The 18,675-nt window shown below is 58.1% G+C and overlaps 1 protein-coding gene across 1 annotated transcript in view; it reads left to right on the top strand.

Annotated features, from left to right (window-relative positions):
- Positions 1-18,675, top strand: part of MINDY4 (MINDY lysine 48 deubiquitinase 4) — a 100,388-nt gene that overhangs the window by 63,407 nt on the left and 18,306 nt on the right. The window contains exons 10-14 of the mRNA XM_037041201.1: positions 283-384; positions 1,890-1,953; positions 2,781-2,846; positions 7,562-7,629; positions 18,233-18,296. Coding sequence (XP_036897096.1) covers positions 283-384; positions 1,890-1,953; positions 2,781-2,846; positions 7,562-7,629; positions 18,233-18,296 — 364 coding nt within the window. The remainder of the gene's footprint in view (positions 1-282; positions 385-1,889; positions 1,954-2,780; positions 2,847-7,561; positions 7,630-18,232; positions 18,297-18,675) is intronic.

Below are 18,675 nucleotides of genomic sequence, written 5' to 3'. Positions count from 1 at the left end.
CTGGCAGCAAGTCTGCGGCTTGTCTGCTGGGCCTCCTGGACTACCCTTTCTTACACATACCCCAGGGCCAGCCAGTCTCCAGTCCCCTCTGCTCCTCCTCCAGCCCCGCCCAGGGCCCCTCCCTCTAAGCCTTTCCCTAGGTCCTTATCAGAGGAGGTGCCTCCCAGTCTCTGCAGGAACCCTTGGGGGTGGCGTAGGAAAGGGTGGGTCACCTTCCACAGGGCTGAGCTGTCCCTAGTTCATGTCCCATAGACTTAAACACACTTCCTTTTCCATCCTCAGGCAGCTGCAACCTTCCAGTGCCCACAGGACCCACTGCCTGGCCCTGGCCATTGCGGACATTTTGTGGCGGGCCGGGGGCCATGAGAGAGCCGTGGTCACACTGTAAGTGCTTCCCGGGGCTGTGCCGCTACCACTCGACCTGGGGCTGGCCCAGCTGTGGGCAAGCCAGCTGGGAGTCGTTGGGATAAGGACCGCACTGTGTGCCCTCCTAGGCCCCTGTCCTGTGCCCCACGCTGGGGCCAGCCCAGAGAGCCAGCCTGATGTGCTGGGTAGCCCACCCTGGGAGGGGCTCGTTCTCCCTCAGGACGGGGTCGGGTCTGCCTTTCCTCCCTCCTAGGGGAGCTCTGGGAGAGGGAACCTGCCCAAGAAGACCTCTGACCCAGCAGCCAGCTCCCCTGATCCAGAAGCCTCAGAAAACAGCCTCAGTTGACCTAGTCACCCCCTGATGAGTACCCCTCCCCAGTCCCCAAAGCACACTCTGTTTGCTTTGTCTCTTGGACCCCCCTCCTCTGAGGAGGGAACTCGGGCGAGGGGTTGGTGGTGGAGCCAACAGCCTTGGCCTGCTACCTTCTTCCTACCCAGATGGAGGGTGCTGCCCTTGGAACACTCTCAGATGGCTGGCTGGCTTCAAGGCCTGGCCCTTCAGCGTGGAAGTGTCGCTTTGCAGGCCAGGTGGCCGAGCTTTAGTAAAGGGGTGTCTTTTCCCAGTGCTGTTGCTTATTGGCTCCGTGACCTTGGGCAACTAATGCAACTTCTGTGTGCTGCATCTGTTTACTCATCTGGAAAAGGGGGGTGATAAAGATGATATCATATGGCAATTATGAGGGAATTAATGAGGCAGTATAAATAAAATGATGTATGATGAATGACAGTATTATCTATCTATTTAAGTTGTCAATGCATGTAAATAGATGAAAAGTAACAGCAGAGCGCTCAGGACGATGTCTGGCACACGCTAGCGCCCCATCAGTAGGTGCTGTCACCATGCTTATCGTTCCTGCCGAGTGCTCCTCCTTGGCACCCTGCTCTCCAGCTAATGGATTAACCTTGGCCCTCAGGATCTGCCTGGTAGTCCTGAGAGCAGATGGGGTGCTCTCAACTTCTTTTTGTTTGATACACTAAGAAAAAGAAGCCCAGAGAGGGGCGGTGGCTAGTCTGAGGCTACACAGCAGGCTAAGGGCACAGCAGGCCCCCGACCCAAACCCAGCTTTCCATCCATGTCTCCCTGGGTGGTGGGTTTGGTGGGAACCTCAGACAGAACAGAGGCTAGAGATTCTGACGTCCCCAAACACGGTGGGGGGGGTGGGGTGGGAGGGCGTGGGCAGCCCCCCCACCTCCGCATCCGGGCAGCCTCCCTCCTGGCAGGACTGGGTTTGGTCACCCGAAGCGCTTTTTCGGCTGTCAGTTCTCCACTCCGGTTTTTATTCCTTCTGTTAGAGGCGCGCTCTGGGCTGGCCTAACGGAAACGAGAACGCCTTGGCTGCCTTCTCTCCCCTGGAGCCACCTTCTCGTGTGTCCTCATTTTGTGGCACACGTGGTTTCACCCTGGCGCAAGGTCACGTCTTCTTTCCGTGCACAGGACTCATGCGTCTCCATTTCCTTTTCAGGCCTTCGGGAACGCAGCAGTTCATTCCAACAGGGAAATACAAAGCAGATGGAGTCTTAGAAACAGTACGGCTTTCTGGAAAATTATCACGCAACCCTTGGCTTTGTTTGGGCCCAGTCTCCTTTATTATAAGTAAATCCTTCCTCCACTGGGGAGGGGCCAGCCTTCCCTGTGGCCCGAACTGCAGAGCCTTCCGCCTGGGGCTGGGGTGGGCAGAGGCCGGGGGTTCAGGGATGGGTTCTTGCCAGACTGGCTTTATGGCTCAGAAAAGGCTGATGGGTGGCCTGTGATGTTGAGGCTGTGCCGAGCCTGAAGTTGCCCCGGCACGTCCAGCATACTGCGATTGGGCTAAACCCAGCCTTCTTGTGACCCTCTTCACGTCTCCTTGTCCTCTCTGGGCTTGCTTTGAGACAGTGGTGGGGGGGGGGGGGGGGTAGGGGGGGGGGAAGGTGGAAGGTGTGGAGGAGCGTTGACAGGGCCCAGCACCGGCGTCAGACCAGACCCAAGGAAGACAAAGGAAGGGACAGAAAATGAGAGACGGCCGGCAACACAGAAACAGTGACTTTCCCCCAAGTTAACCTCCTCCCCACTGAGCGGTAAACCAATTAACCTCTTCATGGAGGATTTTTGCTTCACCTAGTTTGTGTCGCTTGACCTGGGTCTGGGCCCCAGTGGTCCTGGGAACCTCTGAAGGGCCTCACTTGGTTGGATGTTTTCTCTGAAAGTAGTTTTTCCTGACCTGCCTGAGAAAATGAGACACTCATATCTGCTCCCCACGGGGCTCAGGACTCTGCCTCCTGGGTGTGGAACTGGCCCGGGTGGTGGCTGGGATGGGGTGCCTGCCCCAGGTGCCCAGGGCTCGGGGGTCACCTGTGCATTTGTGTCTCCTCAGCTCATGCTCCACAGTGTGACCTGCCATGAGGAGCTGGTGGCTTTCCTGCAACAGAGTGTCCATCAGGTATGCACAGCGGTGTGGTCTGTGGGGCGTCCTTGTTAGGTCAGCCATCTGCTTTGTTTGCAGAAGAGATGCTGATGAACCGAATCCTGCCCCAGGGTGGGGACCCTGGGGCGTGAGAGGTAGAGGTTGGGAAGGAGCGGGTGCCGGCCCTGGGCTCCTTGGCTGAGGGTGGTGGGTGATTTAGATTGGGGAAGCATAAACTTGAGAAATGGGGGTCCAGTCGCTGCCATTGAATCCTTGAGGGCTGGCCGTGGCTACAAGGTACAGGACACTGCCACAGTGGGGCTGCAGTAGAAGGCGGGGTGGAGTCTGAGTGAAGGGAAGCAGTTGATGGACGGCAGTTGTGAGCGCTTGTCTTTGTCCAAGGGGAGGCAGCCACCTCTGGAAGCAAAGGACCTTTTGTCAATGCACAGAGAGCCTAGTGGCAGTGGGGGAGGTGACAGGAGTGTGGGTTTATGGGCTGCATCGGAGGTCTGGGCACTGCGGATGGAGACCCTGCTTGGCACAGGCCCTCATGTGGAACTCTGGGAGGCAGGGCAGGGCTGGGCAGGGCCCCGAAACACCCCATCTGCTGGAGGCAAGGTGTGCCCCCACTAGGGGCCATGAGAGGGGGCAGAACTTGACCTGGGCCAGGAGCAGCACAGTCAAGGGTTGAGGGCTTTTGAACTGGGGCTGTAGCTCATGGCTTTGTGGAGGACTGACCGAGCTGAGTGCCCCAGGGGAGAGAACATGGTCTCCGGAGCCATCAGCTTGGCTTAGTGTTTAGGATACAGCCCTCAGTAGCTGTGTGACCTTGGGCCTCAGTTTCCTCACCTGTACGGGGAGGGGGGTGACAGTAGTGGTGCCTGCCTCAGAGCACCACACAGAGTGTTCAGTTCGACATCCCAGGGCGGGTAGTGTTCCTCGGGAGTGTCACGGTCACCACTGTCATATATTTAAGGGGCCTCTTGACAGAGACCACTAACAGGCACACAGAAAGGTGAGGGAAGCCTTGCAGAGGGAGGGCACGGTGTGGCCCCAGGACAGGAGACCACTGGCCCCGAGACCCGTGAATGCACAGCCTTGCCTTCTGGTGCCCCTGTGTCCCCTGTGTCCCCCGAAGGGTGGAGAGTGCCCAGCCACTCTCTGGAGGGCAGGTGAACTCTCCGGGCCTCCTCTCTGCCTTCCCTCCAGCCTCTGGGCCACGGGCTCTGCTCTCGTAGGCTCCAGAGAAGGCATTGGAAGGTTCAGTGGTGAGCCTGGAGGGTGGGAGAGCTCACTGGCCATGGGAGCAGCTGGACGCTCTGAGGGTCACAACCCTCTCTTCTGGCACAGTTCACCAAAGACTGGGATGTGTCCTGGCCTTCTCCGCACACAGGCCCCTTGGGCAGGGAGGAGGGACCTGCCAAGACCATGGGAGGCAGGTGTGCAGTCACTGGGGCACTGGGCCACCTGAAATCCTCACCCCCGGGGCTGTTGCCTGGCTTGGGTGCCCGGACTCTGACCCAAAGGACACTGCCCTTCTGTATTGGCTGCTCTGTCCAGGGGTCCGTGGGAGGGCTCTGATATGGGAGCAGTCCTGGCTGGGTGTCAGGAGTCTCAGTCTGGCTGTCACTTACTGCCTGTCCCCGCTCTTTCTAGTTCTCCATGGACATAACCCGTGGGTCATCTGCCAACTCAGTGTGCTCCCCACCTAGCTCGGGGTGGGTGTAGTGGCCTATAGCAGGGGCCTGAGGACCTTGGTTGCATGTGGCCTCGGGAAAGTCACTGGGCCTCAGTTGCCTCATCTGGATAAAGGAAGATGGAGCAATTAGTAGGTAACTTCCAGCTCCGCACCATCCAACCGCGCTTCTTAAAGAAGAAACGTTAAATGCAGGGGAAAGAATGTCTTCCAGGTTAAGTGCCAGACACTTGGCATAAGCAGAAAGGAAACTGATTATCAAACACTCCCGAGAGCTGTGGTGACCCAGCAGTGCACCTGCGAGAGCAGCAAAGCCTGCTGAGGTTGGTGTGTGTGGCGTGACCCGGGAGGCCAGGTTCTCATTGTCTGGTGAAGCAGATTATGAAGCCGCTGAGGCCGGATAGGGAAGTGGCCTGAGAGGCTTCTGGAAGGGAGCAAAGGGAGGGGTTCTGGGGGTGACTGACCCCATGTCCCAGGCATCTGAGGCCCCATCCCTGCTGGCTGATGGCCCTTGAGGGGATGACCCCTCAGCAGAAAGGTCTTCCTCATCCTTGAGTGTAAGACGGGGTCTCCCCCATCCCTTGGCCTGTGCCCCCAGGGTGTCCATGAAGCCCAGGCAAAACAATGACTGTGTACGAGGTCAGTGAGAGGCCAGTGCCGGGGTGGCAGCCACCTCCATTCTGTCAGTCTCTGGGCACAGCACAGCCCCCTCCCCACCCCACTCTGGGCCCTGGGCGCATGCGGTCGATAGCTGGCCCGCTCTCTGGGAGGCTGTGTTTCCCCCGCAGCCGATGTTTTTGCTGGAAGCTAGTGTGCTGCCTCAGCACTGCCCTCAACAAATCCATTTTTCATGGCCTGGGCCTGTGAGGGCTTCCTCGTGCCAGGCCTTGGAGTGCGCACTGAAGCATCGCTGCCCAAAATAAATAGCCTTCCTGCTGTTTTCATTACCACTCACCCTCGGGGCAAGGTGTCTGGCTGCCCCCCACCTCCGTGAGTGGGGAGGGATGGCTTCCTCCGCCGTCCCTCCGATTGGGGTTCCTTTGTGGGCGCAGTCTCTGCAGGCCTGAGCAGAGTGGGGAATGGCCCCGTCTCCCCAAGCAGGACCAGACATTTTTCCAGACCCTAACAGTGGTTTCTGGCCTTTCAATGTCAGCGTCTGGCCCTGTGATCTCCCATGTTTTGGCAGCTTGAACTTAATGAGATAATTTTAATATTATTTTTAAAGAAAATGGGATATTGGTGTCATTCAGTCATGTTCCCACAAGGGCCAGAAGCTCAGGCAGGGGTCATTTTCTCACCATCTGAAGTCCCACCTAACCGGTCCCCATGGAGGCCCTGGCCGGAGCTCTTGCGAAGGTCTCCTGTGGGTATTCCAGCAACTGTGTGTTGGGGGGGCAGGGGGTGGGCTGGCCGGGGCAATAACAACGGTTCTTACGGACGCTGGGGCTTACGGTGGGCACCTGTGTCCCTTATTTCACTGCAGCCCTGCAAGTGGGCAGGCATTGCAGGCACGGCCCGGGGGCAGCAGGCTGGGAAAGGGCCGTGGCTTCCTCAAGACAGTGTGTGAGTCCAGGCAGAAGTAGGCAGGCATTTGGGGAGGGGAAACCGAGGCTGAGAGAGCTTTGCCACTCCCCGAGGCAACATGCACGTCTGGTTGAGGTGCGGCAAGGCACAGGTGACCCAAATCCTCCGGGCCCATGTTCCCCGCTGCAAGGAGGTCGGCACTGCTCTCCGAAGTTGTCAGAGTGAGTCCACACACAGGGTCTTTCAGGGCATGCGCCATAACCTAGGGAAATATGCACAGTGGGTGGTCATCATCCTCACTTTGCAAGTGGGGAAGCTGAGGACAGCAAAAGTGGAGTGCCTGGCCTGCTATCACAGAATTAAGATGGCATTGATTTAAGATTGTTGTTGGTTCATTCATTGCATTTCTACTTCCAGAAAGGACTTAGAGTTACTCGTTAAAAAATAATGTTCTCAGGGCTTGTCTGTGTTCTAACTACCGTAAATTTGCCCCCCTTCCCTCTAGGCCTTTGCATGTGCCTTTCCTCATGCCTGGAACAGCGTTCCCTTCTCTTCCGATTTCTCCTTGTCCCTTGCGTTTCTGTTGAGACCTCACTTCTTCAGAAAGCATCCTGCCACACTCCCTCCTGTTTGTTTGCAGTGGGCCTTGTATTTCCCATCAGAGCAGAGCCCCTCCCTGCCCTTTTCAGTGGCTTACTCTTCCTTCCTCGAGTTCCTTCTCGTGAGGGCAGGTCTGTGCCCAGCTGTTCACAAGGCAAGCCTTAGCAGCAAGCAGCCTCTGGGCACTGAACTCCCACGGTCTGTGAAGGCCACCGACCAGATGAGGAGACTGGGGACAGAGAAGTTGAGAAATGTCTCCGAGGTCACATAGCTGGGAGTGGCAGAGCAGGGATTTAAAAGGCAGCCAGGTTTAGTCTGTGGGCCCCCGTCCAGATTAGGGCGAGGCAAGTAAGCTGCTCCCCTTGGGTGCAAAATTCAAGGGGGTCCCTGAAACCTCAGTAATGAGCATGAATGATATTGTAATGCAGTATCTAAAAAATAACCAAGTTAATCCAAAAAAAATCCACGAGGAACAAAATACAGATTTCTTTGAAAGACCGGACCTGCCACGCCCTCCGGCTCTGAGCCCCGGGCCCCGCACAGGGCAGAGGGCCATGGTGGCAGCCCTCACGGAACACGTCTGTGAGAGTCTGAACTGTGACAGTGAGCACAGGACGCTTTGCACTGCTGACAGAGGCTGCTCCCACTGCCACTGTCTCCTGAGCTTCCAGGATTTGGCGGTTAAGGGTGTGCTCCTTGGTGGGCACTGTGTCTGCTCCCATTGTCACTCAGGCTGGGCTCTTTTCATCCCTTAGGGGGTCTGGCTGGTGGGACCTGGACAGGGTCTGCCTAGGGGCCACCCAGCCAGCTCTGGGGCCGGCCTGGGGGCAGCTGGCTCAGGGGCAGGCTGCTCCTTGGGCTTCGGCCCCGGGGAAGTGAGAAGAGGGAGGTGTGGGCCTGATGGGCACTCATTCCTTTCTCCTCTTTCCAGTTCGAAGTGGGCCCCTTCGGATGCATCCTGCTCACCCTGTCTGCCATTCTGTCCCGGTCCACAGAGCTGTGAGTATCTTCCTCTCTCCATGGCTGGGGTGGCGTGTCTGTCTGTTCACCTTGCCTCCCCAGAGCCCAGGGTGGCCCTTGGTGCGAAGAGGGTGCTTATAGCAAGCCTGCTTGGAGGGGTGAGTGAGGGTGGGTGGGGGAGAGGGAGCAGTTACGTTTTACATGCACACATGTTCACCACCACCTTCTCTTTGGTCTCCCCACATGTGCTGTGGAGTGTGGGGTATACTTCGGCACTCTGTGCTCCCCTGGACCACGTGTGGGGAGGGGCAATTGAGTCTGAAACCTGGGCCGTGAGCAAGCGGCCCTGAGAGCTCAGGGAAAGGGGTACGCTCCCTAGGCCACAGCAGTCCTCAGGCTGTGAGGCTCACGTCTACAGCCAGCCCTGAGAGGGGCTTGGGGGGGGGGGCGCCCAGGGCTTTGGAGGTGGAGGGAGCAGAAGGCTGAGTCCCGACTCCAGGCATCCTGGTCACAAGCAACCTCAGCTGCTTGAGAGCTGGAATTCCTCCATCACACTCATCCCCAGGAGCTCTCTCCACACCTGGGCATTGTGTCACTGGGGAGAGTTTGGATTAATGGCGCATTAACAATCTTGTGAGGTACAGTCGCTTGCCCCCTTCCCTTCCAAGCAGAGAACAGGCCCCAGGGGTGTGGAGACCTGGGGGAATGTGTTTCTGCTCTGGGGGTGCTTAGAGTGGGGGTGGGTCTGGGCCCAACCCTAAGCTGGTGGGCCCCAGAAAATGGAGAGATAGCAGGTATTGCCATGCAGTGCCCGGGCCTGGAGGCCCCCATAGGAGGGGACACAAGCTCCTGCTTATGGCTGGGCCTGGGCCGGTCCATCCACACTGCCCATGGTTTCTGGTGCTGGTGGGAGCAGGATGGCACGGGCTCTGAGGCCTGGTGCCACCGGCCTGCCTGCTGCTGACCTTATTAAACACATGTGTGCACACAGCATGTTCCATGGCATTTTCCTTCTAATCCTCCCATAATGATATGATTCATTCCTGGCCCGGGCTCACATGCATGGAGGCCATAAGCTGCACCACCTTCTCCCCAGGCCTGGGTTTGCTAATCCCTGGGCTGGTGGGGTTGTGGGGGGCGGGGTGGGGGGGGCAATGTCTCTAGGAGTGGGCGAGACCTCTGACCTCACTGCCAGGAAGCTGAGCTTTCCAGAAGGGCCAGGCCTGGTGATGTCTAGCTGTGTGATCCTCTCAGCCTCAGTTTCGCCATCTGCAGAGCAGCCCCTTTAGTTTGGGGGTCTAGGCCCTGGCTCACCAGCCTGGGATCTGGCCCCATTTACATGCCTGCTCCGGCAAGGAGTGGCTCCAGCTGCAGGGCTTTGGGAGCCCCTGTCCAGGCTGTTTTTCACGTTGTCCAGAGCTGGTGCAGCTGCTTCTGTCCCCTCTCTGCTCCGTCCACCTCTGTTGGGCACCTGTGGGGCAGGTGTGTAGGGAAGGCTGCCTTACTGGACCAACAGAGCCTCGTGCTAACGGGCCTGAAGTTAAAATCCTGCCAAACTCCTTCTTGTTCACTACAGGCACACGCACAGAGACACACCCAGGCACACACATGGGGTTCAGCTGCAACCACCTCCTCCCGCTGTTCTCAGGGCCGGGAAGGGGGAGGGTGTTCGTGACAATTTCCTTCCCTTCATGGCTCCTGAGGACCCTCCTGGGTCTCGGGGGCAAGGGTTTGAGTCTCCCCTGACCACTTTGGTCAGCCTGCCCTGCCTTCCAGGGGGACTGGCATAGAGACCTGCACTGGACCTGGCAGGACACTGCTCAGGCTTGTCTTGCTCCGTGGTCTCTCCGTCCCCTTTTCTGAGAAGACAACAGAGAGGACATTCTCGCCAGCACTGGGCAGCAGAAATGGCAGCACCCGCATCTGGGGAGCTTCCTACCTGCCCTGCCCTGTGCTCTGACATTTCACACATCCATGTGTTCAGCTCTGCAACAGCCCTGCTGGGGGGCACTGTTGTGGTTTCTGTCACCCACCCTGTCAGGGGAAGTGAGGCTTTGGGGTGTGAGTGGCCTGCCCCAAGGTCACACAGCTCAACTGGCCAGCTTGACACCAGACAAGGCCTTTGGGTTTGTTGTTTAAGGACATGAACTTGGGAATAAAACAGACTCCATTTCAGGCTGACTCTGTAACCCTCTGAACCTGTGTTTGTCTGTAAAATGGGGATAATTCCTGCCTCACAAGATTAATTGGAGAAATAAATGTGTGCTTGGCACAGCTCCTGCTGGGGAGCAAGCCTTGGATAATGGTCCCTGCTAGTCTGCTCCTGCCTCCGCTGTGCTCAGATGCCTCTTGTGTCCCGCCCTGTCTGGGCTTGGTGCCTCGTGGTGGGGGCATGGCCGCAGGGATGTCCTGCAATGGGTGCTGGGTCTACTGTGGCTGTGGTCACCCTTGGCAGGCACTTCCTGAGCGCCTGGGGGCTTCCAGGGCCCTGCTTGCTGTTCCTCAGATGGGGCAGGAGAAGGAGTGGTGGGAAGGCCCATCCCCACCCTGGGAGTGCGCCCAAGGGTGTGCTGGAGGAATGCCACTCAGTGCTCTCTTACATGGTGAAGCTCAAGATAACTTTTAGGTGGGCTACCTGATGGCATCTGGCAGGCATGGGCAGGCCTTGGGCCATGTCTGGGTGTTTCTGCAGACCCACGCTCCCTGCCCCGAGGGCAGCCACTCATGCTCCCATGGGGCTGCCCTGTCCTCCCCAGCTCCAGGGGGCCTCCTGGAGGGGCGGCCGTCGTGATGATGAACGGCAGGACTGACTGGGGCACAGGAATAGCCTGAACTGTCACCACGTGGCCCAGAGCCTGCTAGAGGATCACGCCGAAACCACTTAAAACGCCACTTCGCATTCCTGGCATTTCCGAGGGGCCCCCTGAAGGAGCTGTTCTCGCCTTCGCCTCTGGGGAGGGCAGCTCCGGGAATGGTCCACGCCCCTCACAGGGCACTCGTGCTGCTGCCCCACGCAGCCTCCCTGGGCTCCCAGAGCCCCCAGTCTCTGGTCTCGGGAGGGGTGCCAGGCCTGGCTCCAGTTTTGCTGTGATCTGCTTGGCAGGGGCCGGGAGGCACACCTCCTTCTGGCCTCCCTCCGGCTAGCGAACTGTGAAGGCCTTTGTTTATGGGCCTTTGGGCACCCAGGGGAGTGTCACCCAGCACAGGCACCATTGGGCAGACAGAGCGGGGAGGCTCGTCCAGGGCAGCCCAGGGGGTGACAAGTCACGCAAAACAAAGTGGCCCCCCATTTGTGGCAATGTAGCTGCAGGCACCCAGGTCCCCATCTTTGCTCCGCTGGCCCCCGGCTGTGTGACTGTTGCAGCCAGTGCCTCACCTCCTTCCTCTCTGACAGGAGGGGGTGGATTAGTGCTTCTTCACCTCTTTTGTCGTGTGATGAACAACATTGAAATTTTTTCTAGAGACACCGTTCCCCGAAGCTCCCTGTAGAAAGCAGATGACACAGAATGGCTTTGACTGCACTGGGGGGTGGGGCGGGGAGGCTCCTGCTGGCCTCCCAGCTGGGCGCCAAGTTGAGGCCCCTGCTGTGGAGAGGCCCGTGCTCTGCAAACGGCCGGGAAGCCACCGGGCCTTCCTGCTCTGGGTTCAGATTCGGCTCTGCCAGGGGCATTGGGGCAGTTTCGGGGCCATCTCTTACTGCTCTGGGCAGTCGACCACATGTCCTGGTGGCCCAAAGAGACAGCAGAGCATCTCAAGTCATATGCTGTTCCGCCAGGGGGAAGCAGAGTCAGGGGCTGGGAAGCCCACCCCGTTCTTTACAGATGGTGTGCGTGTGTGCAGATGAGAGACGGGTGAGGCTGTGTGGGTGTTGGTGGTTGTGTCTGAGATTGTGGGGTGGGTGACTTGATTTTGTGTGTGTGTGAGTGTGTGTGAGAGAGTGTGTGTGTAGGCGCATGTGTGTGCACATGTGTGAGTGTGTGTGTTTGTGTAGGAGCATGTGTGAGTGTGTATGAGTGTGTGTCTGTGTGTGTGTGTGTGTGTGAGACACTGAGGGCACGGCCATCTCTCCTTCCTAGCAGAGTTCTCAGACTCAGGCCTGAGGCCCAGGGGCAGCCCTCACACCAGAGTCAAGGCCCGCTGTCCCCACTGTCCCCGACCCTGAGGGGGACTGGGACGAAGGCGTGCAGCCCTGTGTGCAGCCCGGTGCTTCACCCTCCGAGGAGGCAAGTGCTGGTGGAGCGGTGTTCGGGTGCTGTTTGTCCCAGGCCCACTTCGAAGCTTCACGGAGGTTTTCTTTTTTCCTACTGGATTTCCTGCCCTCTGTTTTCTTTCCTCAGATCTTAAGTTGCTTACAGTAAATCTCATACAGGCTTTCTTGCCCCCAGCTTCCCTGCAGTGTGAACCACGCGGCCCAGAACTTTCTCCAGTACACTCGCACAAGCCCCAAGGGGACTTGGGGTCCTGGGTTGGGGCCGGCTCCGAGCCAGGCTGGTGAAGTACGGCTGGGTGCACAGCCCCTCGGGGAGTGGATGTGATGGCTGGCATCAGGGAGGGCTCAGGCAGTGCCCGCTGGCAGTTCAGGCCTGGGGGTGGGGAGACAGCTTGTGAAGAGAGCCTTTTCACAGAGCACAACCTTGGCCCTTGGTACAATGGCAACTCGGCTGCCATTCCGAAAAGGCCAAGGTCATTCTGAAAGTCCCAAATTGGAGGTATTTTGCCATGCACTGGTGTGATTTGAGGGCAGTGTGACCAGGCCATGAGGGTGAGGGGCAGCGTGCACAGTGGGCAGGCTCTGTTGCTGTATAGTTCTCTCCAACTGAGGGAATGACAACCACCCAAGCAGCACACTGTGCTTCTTTGTGCAAATGGCCTTGAGATGAAAGCCAGCCATCAGTGCTGGCAACACACAGGCCAGTGACGGAAACTCAATTCCTAGCCAGTGTGGGCAGGCAACCACACTACTAAGTGATTCATATCAGAAGCTAGGGGCTATAGGAGAGGCTGGACCCAGGGGGACAGAGAGTATTCTGGGGGCTTGATGTCCCTCCCTCTGCCTCTTCATCCTTCTTTCCTCCGCCTCGGCTGTGTTATCAGGGGGCCCTCTTATGTGGCGAAGGCCCCTTTCTCCAGCACCCCTCCACCTGCTGAGTGGGTCCCCATTCCTGATGCCTCACTGTGGCCAGGCCAGGGTCACGCCATCATGGGGCATGTAATACAGGGGCTGGCCCAGATGGCAGTTCAAACCTACAGAGGGCCACCACGCAGGCTGGGGAGGAGGTGGGCCGGCTGGTCAGGAGCTGTATCAGGAAAGCGGCTGTGAGTCTGGGACCGGACTGGGCCTGAGCTGGGCCGGGGCCATGGTGGAGGCCCTCAGGTTCCTCTCAGGGATGAAGAAAACAGTGACAGAGCTTTCAGCTCTGGCAGAGCCAGTGGCTGCCGTGGGGAAGCTGGGTGGGGAAGCTGGGCGGCTGATGGTGTGTAGCCCTGGGGATTGGGTGGGGGCTGTTTGTGGTGAGAACCCCAGGTTCACGGTGGCCCCATGAGTCTGTGCTACCGGGAGAGGACAGGCAGGCTGTGTGTCTGCTTCCCCCCACCCTCCATCTCACCTGCCTGCGCTCTGCAGCCCAGGATGATGAGGTCCACACAGAGCCACTGGGCCCGGCGCCCCTGTGTCACTCGGACCGCAGCTGCTTTGCAGCCCTGACTGATGGCACCCTTGGCCTCTCCCACCCAGGTCTCCTGAGTGTAACATGAGAGATGGGACAGGATGGTTAAGGGCCCTTCCTACCCGACATACCAAGATCTTTGACTGTAGCTGGGAAACGGAAGGGGAGAAACTTCTGCAGCGAACTCCAAATCACCTTTAATTTTGATTCAGATTAGGGTGGAGGCACGATTGCTTTCAGCAACTGTGTTTCAAGAGGCTAAGACGGTGGGTGGGAGTTGGACCTGAACTGTGCCACTGGAAATGGCAGACACCCTACCCAGGCCCCAGTTCCCTTGACTGGCTTTTCTTCCTCTCCCTGGCCCCTCCCTGCAAACCCCCAGCCCCTGTGCAGCGACCAGAGCTCCCTTCTGTAGATCTCTGGCCAGCTCCCTCTGGGGTTCCCTGCGAGACTCCCTTACCCCATGGAGGGCGAAGGGAGGGGCCCTCACTTCTACCCTGAGCTTGTGGTAACCCCAGGGACAGGCCCACTGGCCTAGGGACATCGTCCCATTTTACAGATGTGGGGCCCAAGGCTCTGAGCGGTTAAGGGCAGGGTGGCAGACAACACCCCTCAAGTCCCCTGGCCCCAGTTCTCAGACAGCACCCCTCAAGTCTCACAGAGCCCAGTTCCCGGTGCTGCGCGACCAGGTGGAGGCATTGTCACCTTGCCCTCAAAGTCCCAGCTCCTGGAGGGGCAGAGCAGCTGGTGGGTGCTCCTAGGAAGGGGATGTCCAAGGACAGGTGGGGCACATCTTCCCCAGGGCGCGGGAGATGTCTCTTTATGGAGTAGTGACATTTCGCAGGGCCCTGAGGGCTATTCAGGAAGGGTCTTGGCAGGCAGCGGGAGCAGAGGAGGTAGGGGTTGACAGGGACCAATGGTACGAGGTCTGCTTTGGGAGGAAGGTGCCAGCATGTGGGGGACATGGGGGTGGGGGGATGGGGAGGTAGTGAGGAGGGCCACTTGGGAAGGGCTGGGGCATCTCTGCCTTCTCCTCCCTCCCTCCACACACCTTGCCCTGCCCCCTGGGTCCCATCTAGCCCCCACCTCTCCAGCTCCTGTGGAGCTGTCGGCAGTCTGCCCAGCCTTCCTGTGGTCCGAACTGCAACAGCCCTTTGAGGTGGTTGTAGATTGTTATCCCCACCAGGGATGACATACCCAAGGCTCAGAGATGAAAAGCAGTTTTGTAGAAGGTTACACAGTGCAGGTGACAAAGGGGGCCTGACCCCAGGTATTCTGACTCATCGCCCACTTCCTCACTGCCTTCCTGGGAAGAGTCGATATCCGCCCTAGCCAGATCCCTCTCAGAGGCTCACAGCCTCGAGGCCTCTGTTTACTCTGGGTTCTTGGCCCTGGCACAGAAGGTTGAGGCTGCAGGAATCATGACCTTCCATTGTTTCTTTGGTGGTGGCTGTTACTGCTGTTATTGTAGGAAAAAGGAAGCGATATTTACCAAACACCGAGTGCCTTACATAGTTTACCTTACCCAGTTCTCACAGCAACCTGTAATAGAAGGTGGCATCATTATATTCAGATCGCCAGTGGGGAGACTGAGGCTCAGAGAGGGAGGCAACTGGTCAGCAGTTGGACTTGAATCCAGGGCTCCCTGACTTCTAAGCCCAGGTCCTTTTTGCTGTTCCCAGCTGCCCTTTGCACTGTTGACACTGTCCTCAGAGGTGAATGGGGGTCCCACCAAATGAGGGGTACTGTCTCTGGAGGTTGTAGTGGAGGTTGGGGAGCTCAGTGGACAGTCCAGTGTCTGGGGGAGGGTCTGTTGGGAGGATAGTCAGGAGCTGTCCCCAAGGGATGATGTGGTGCCCCTGGGGCCTGGTGTCCTAGGGCTCAGGTTGGGGGCAGGTGGCTGGTCGGGTCCTCCCAGGTTAATTACCGCCTGTTTTAGGCAAAATGTTTTCAATGTCAGAGTCACATCTCAGGAGGTCCCCAGAGACCCCTTGCTCCAGTCCTCTGGCTTTCTTAATGTAGGCACAGCTGAGAGAAAGGCAGGGACTTGCCTGAGGCCCCTCAGCCAGCCCAGGGTTGAGCTGGCCACTGACCCCCCACCATGGACTGTGATTTTAGGTGAATGGCTATGAGTGTGAGCTGGAACCCTGTCTCTAGGCCACATGGACAGATTCAGTGTTCGAATGAATTGCTCAGATTCACTCATTCATTCATTCATTCATTCATTCTAACGTTCAGACACACGTGGGCCAGCTTCAGGGTGAGGGGACAAGGTGCTCCCTGTCAGGAGTGGGGTTTCAGGGCGCCCAGCCTGCCTGACCACCACATGTTTCAGGCCACACTGTGATGTTGGGGACAGGGTCTTGGCCCACTGACTCTCTGTGGCCACGAGACCACATATCTCTTCTCCTTTCCAAGCCACAGTTTTCCCATCAGTAACACAGAAGTCGAGGGACAGAGAAAGTGAAGAGTGTAGGGACCTCAGAGCTCAGACAGCCCCTCCAGTGATTCAGCCCCCTGCTCCCAGGACATTGGAGACCAAGGGGCTCAAGGGGAGGTGGGCCCCAGGGCTGGTGAGCCTGGAGAAAGATGGGACTGCACAGCCGCTGGTCAGAGTGGCTCTGCCTCATGTTTTCTGTGCAGGGCTTCCTCATACAAGATGTTATCTCAAGAAAGGGCATTGAGTCAAAAAGAGGTCAGAGGTTCCTTGTATTAGTTTGCCAAGGCCGCCATAACACAGTGCCACAGATGGGGCGGCTTAAACAACAGAAATGTATATTGTCTCACAGTTCTGGAGGCTAGAAGTCCAAGATCAAGGTGTGGGCAGAGTTGGTTCCTCAGAGGATAGCCACCGTCTCTCTGTCCTCATGTGGTCTTTCCTCAGTACCTGCAGCCCTGGTGTCCCTCCATGTGTCCAAATGTCCTCTTCTTAAAAGGATACCGAACGGACTGGACCAGGGCCCACCCTAATGGGCTTACTTAACTGAATCACCCTTTAAATGTTCTGTCTCTGATACAGTCACTTTCTGAGGTACTGGGGCTAGGGTTTCAGTGTGCGAATTCTGGTGGGCACGATTCAGCCCACAGCGCCAGTCACCCCACATGAACCCCTCACCAGGGGAGCCCGAGGCCCGGGGAGGAGAGGTTTCAGGCCACACAGCAAGCGGGACTAGAGCTCAGGCCTGGGGCCAGCCCTGCCGTGTGGGCTGCCTTCTCTCGGCAGAGCCGAGGCCGCCGTTCCTCCACTCAAGGACTCCTCAACGCTCAGCTCTCCAGGGAATTCCCCTGGAGGGAGGTCTGGACCTCAAGATTTGCCAAAGTTGTAAATCTCTTAAGCCATAAGCCGCTCCTTGGCGTCTCCCAAATGCCCTAATGTGAAATTCAGCTGTCCCTCCCTTTTAAGATCTGAGTCCACTGCTGAATTTCCCATCGTGTTTGCACCTAAGGATGCAATTACCATTTCCTCCCATTGTCCTCTCTGCATGTCCCTCTGCTCTCAGCTGACGCAGGCTCTCAGCCCCGCTGGGTGAGCACGAGGCTGTGAGATAGCAGAGATCAGGCTACTTCTGAAAGCTGCTGGTGGCTCAGGGCCAGAGATGCTTATCGGTCCACCCTGGGCCCCTCTGAGTTTATTTTCTTCTCTTCCAAAGATGCTTATATACACTAAGGGGAACGTTTCCATCAATTCTTCTGCCTGAGCCCATGCCAGCCGAGTGGGACCCTCGGCCACCTGTCCCCGAGCCAACTCCTCCCCAGGCCCTCTGGGCTGTCTCGGGTGGGCCAGCCTCCATGGCCCTTCCTGAGACCCCCTCACCTCCCACAGCCTTTGTGGGTCTCAGCTGGGACTCGTGGTTCCGACCCCAGCCCGTCTTCCCCTGTGGGCCACAGACTGGCGTCGTTTGGCCGGACTTATTAGAAAGCTTTTCTCCAGCAGAGGTTATAAGCTTGCGTTTCTAAACTTGTTTGGGAAGGAGACAGGGTCCAGGGTGTATGTTTTAGGTTTGTGGACTGATCTTAGAGTTAAAGCATAAAATTGAGCCCAGGTTTCTCTTCTCTTCTCTTCCACGAGAAGGAAAAACACGAGAAGGGCTCAGCAAGCTCAAACATGCTTGCTGAGCCCTTCCTGCCTGTGGGCCGCCTCTCGGCGCTCTTTGTGGGCTGGGGGTGAAGGGGGAGGCCGGGCCCGGTATGGGTTGGGTGGGGCATGCACCCAGGGCTGTGTGGGAACCAGAGGGAGCCTGGTCCCCGGCGTCACCTCTCTGAGCTCTTGTGCAGTAACTCTCACTTCCCTGGGGTGGGAGGGCTGACACCGACACTGACACTGCTGTCCCCTGAGTGTGTTCAGTAGAGAGCAGCCTCCCTCCTGTTCCCCCATGCACACCTGTCAGCTCTGTCCAATGATGACGCGTCATCTCCAGAGGGGGTGACTTCGGGCAGGTAAAAGCAGTGCAGTAGCAGAAACCCATTCCTTTTGGTTAGAGAGATTTCTGTTGGCAAAGGGCCTTTAAACCTTGGGCTGCAAGTCAGCCCTGTGCCGAGCCATGCTCCTTTCTTAGGGTTCAGGAACGGTATGTGTACAGGCCCTGGTATGAGGTCTGTGCCAGGTGGTGGCAGCCATTATTTTAGACCATTCCTCCCCTTTAACAGACTCACAGACTGAGTTTGAGGCCATGGAGAAGATGGCAGAGGAGATTCCCATCCTGACCATCAGTGACCATTGAAATGTGAAGGCAGGATGTTGGACTCCAAACCCTGGGGCCTTTCTGCTGCATGGGCAGAGGGCCTGGCAAGGCCAGAGTGAGGCTGTGCTTCAAGAGAGTGTGGGGGGCTTGAGAGCCCTGGGCACCAGCCTGAGGGAGGGCCCAGAGCAGAGGGCTGCAGCCGGAACCCGTGGGAGCCCCGGCCACCCGGTGAGCTTGCCTCACAGCCTGAGTCAGGCAGAGGCACGCTAACACCACTTTTTCTGTGTCTTCCAGCATCCGCCAGGACTTCGACGTCCCCACCAACCATCTGATCGGAGCACACAGCTACTGTACCCAGGTCAGGGGCAGCCGGTGCCTCTCCCTTCCTACCCCCTTCCCTGCCCCCCGCCCCCTGCCCTCTGAGTGGCTCCCCTCAGCCCCTGCCAGAGGAGGCCGACGGCTCAGACTGGGGCCCCCAGGCTGGCTGGAGAGATGACTGCCACAGCCCCCCGTATCTGATAAGGCAGTGTCTTTCCTGCAGCCCTGCCCTCTGCATGGTCACGGGAGGGGGTCACTTAGGGGCCTCCAGTGGGGACGGGGGACACTGAGCCCAACTGTTTGTCATTGATCCTCCCGGTCATGGTATAACCAAGGGAAGGGCCTGTTCAAGAGCCTGTGAGCGAGCACCAGGGCTGGGAGCCAAGGGCGACACCCGGCTTCTGTCTCTGCCTTCCCCT

This window comes from Sturnira hondurensis, unplaced genomic scaffold (genome assembly GCF_014824575.4).
Source record: "Sturnira hondurensis isolate 20B ecotype Veracruz unplaced genomic scaffold, ASM1482457v3 Scaffold0002840, whole genome shotgun sequence".
NCBI classification, from domain to species: Eukaryota; Metazoa; Chordata; class Mammalia; order Chiroptera; family Phyllostomidae; genus Sturnira; species Sturnira hondurensis.
Note: the sequence above shows the minus strand (reverse complement) of the source record. Positions and strands in the feature narration are given on the sequence as shown.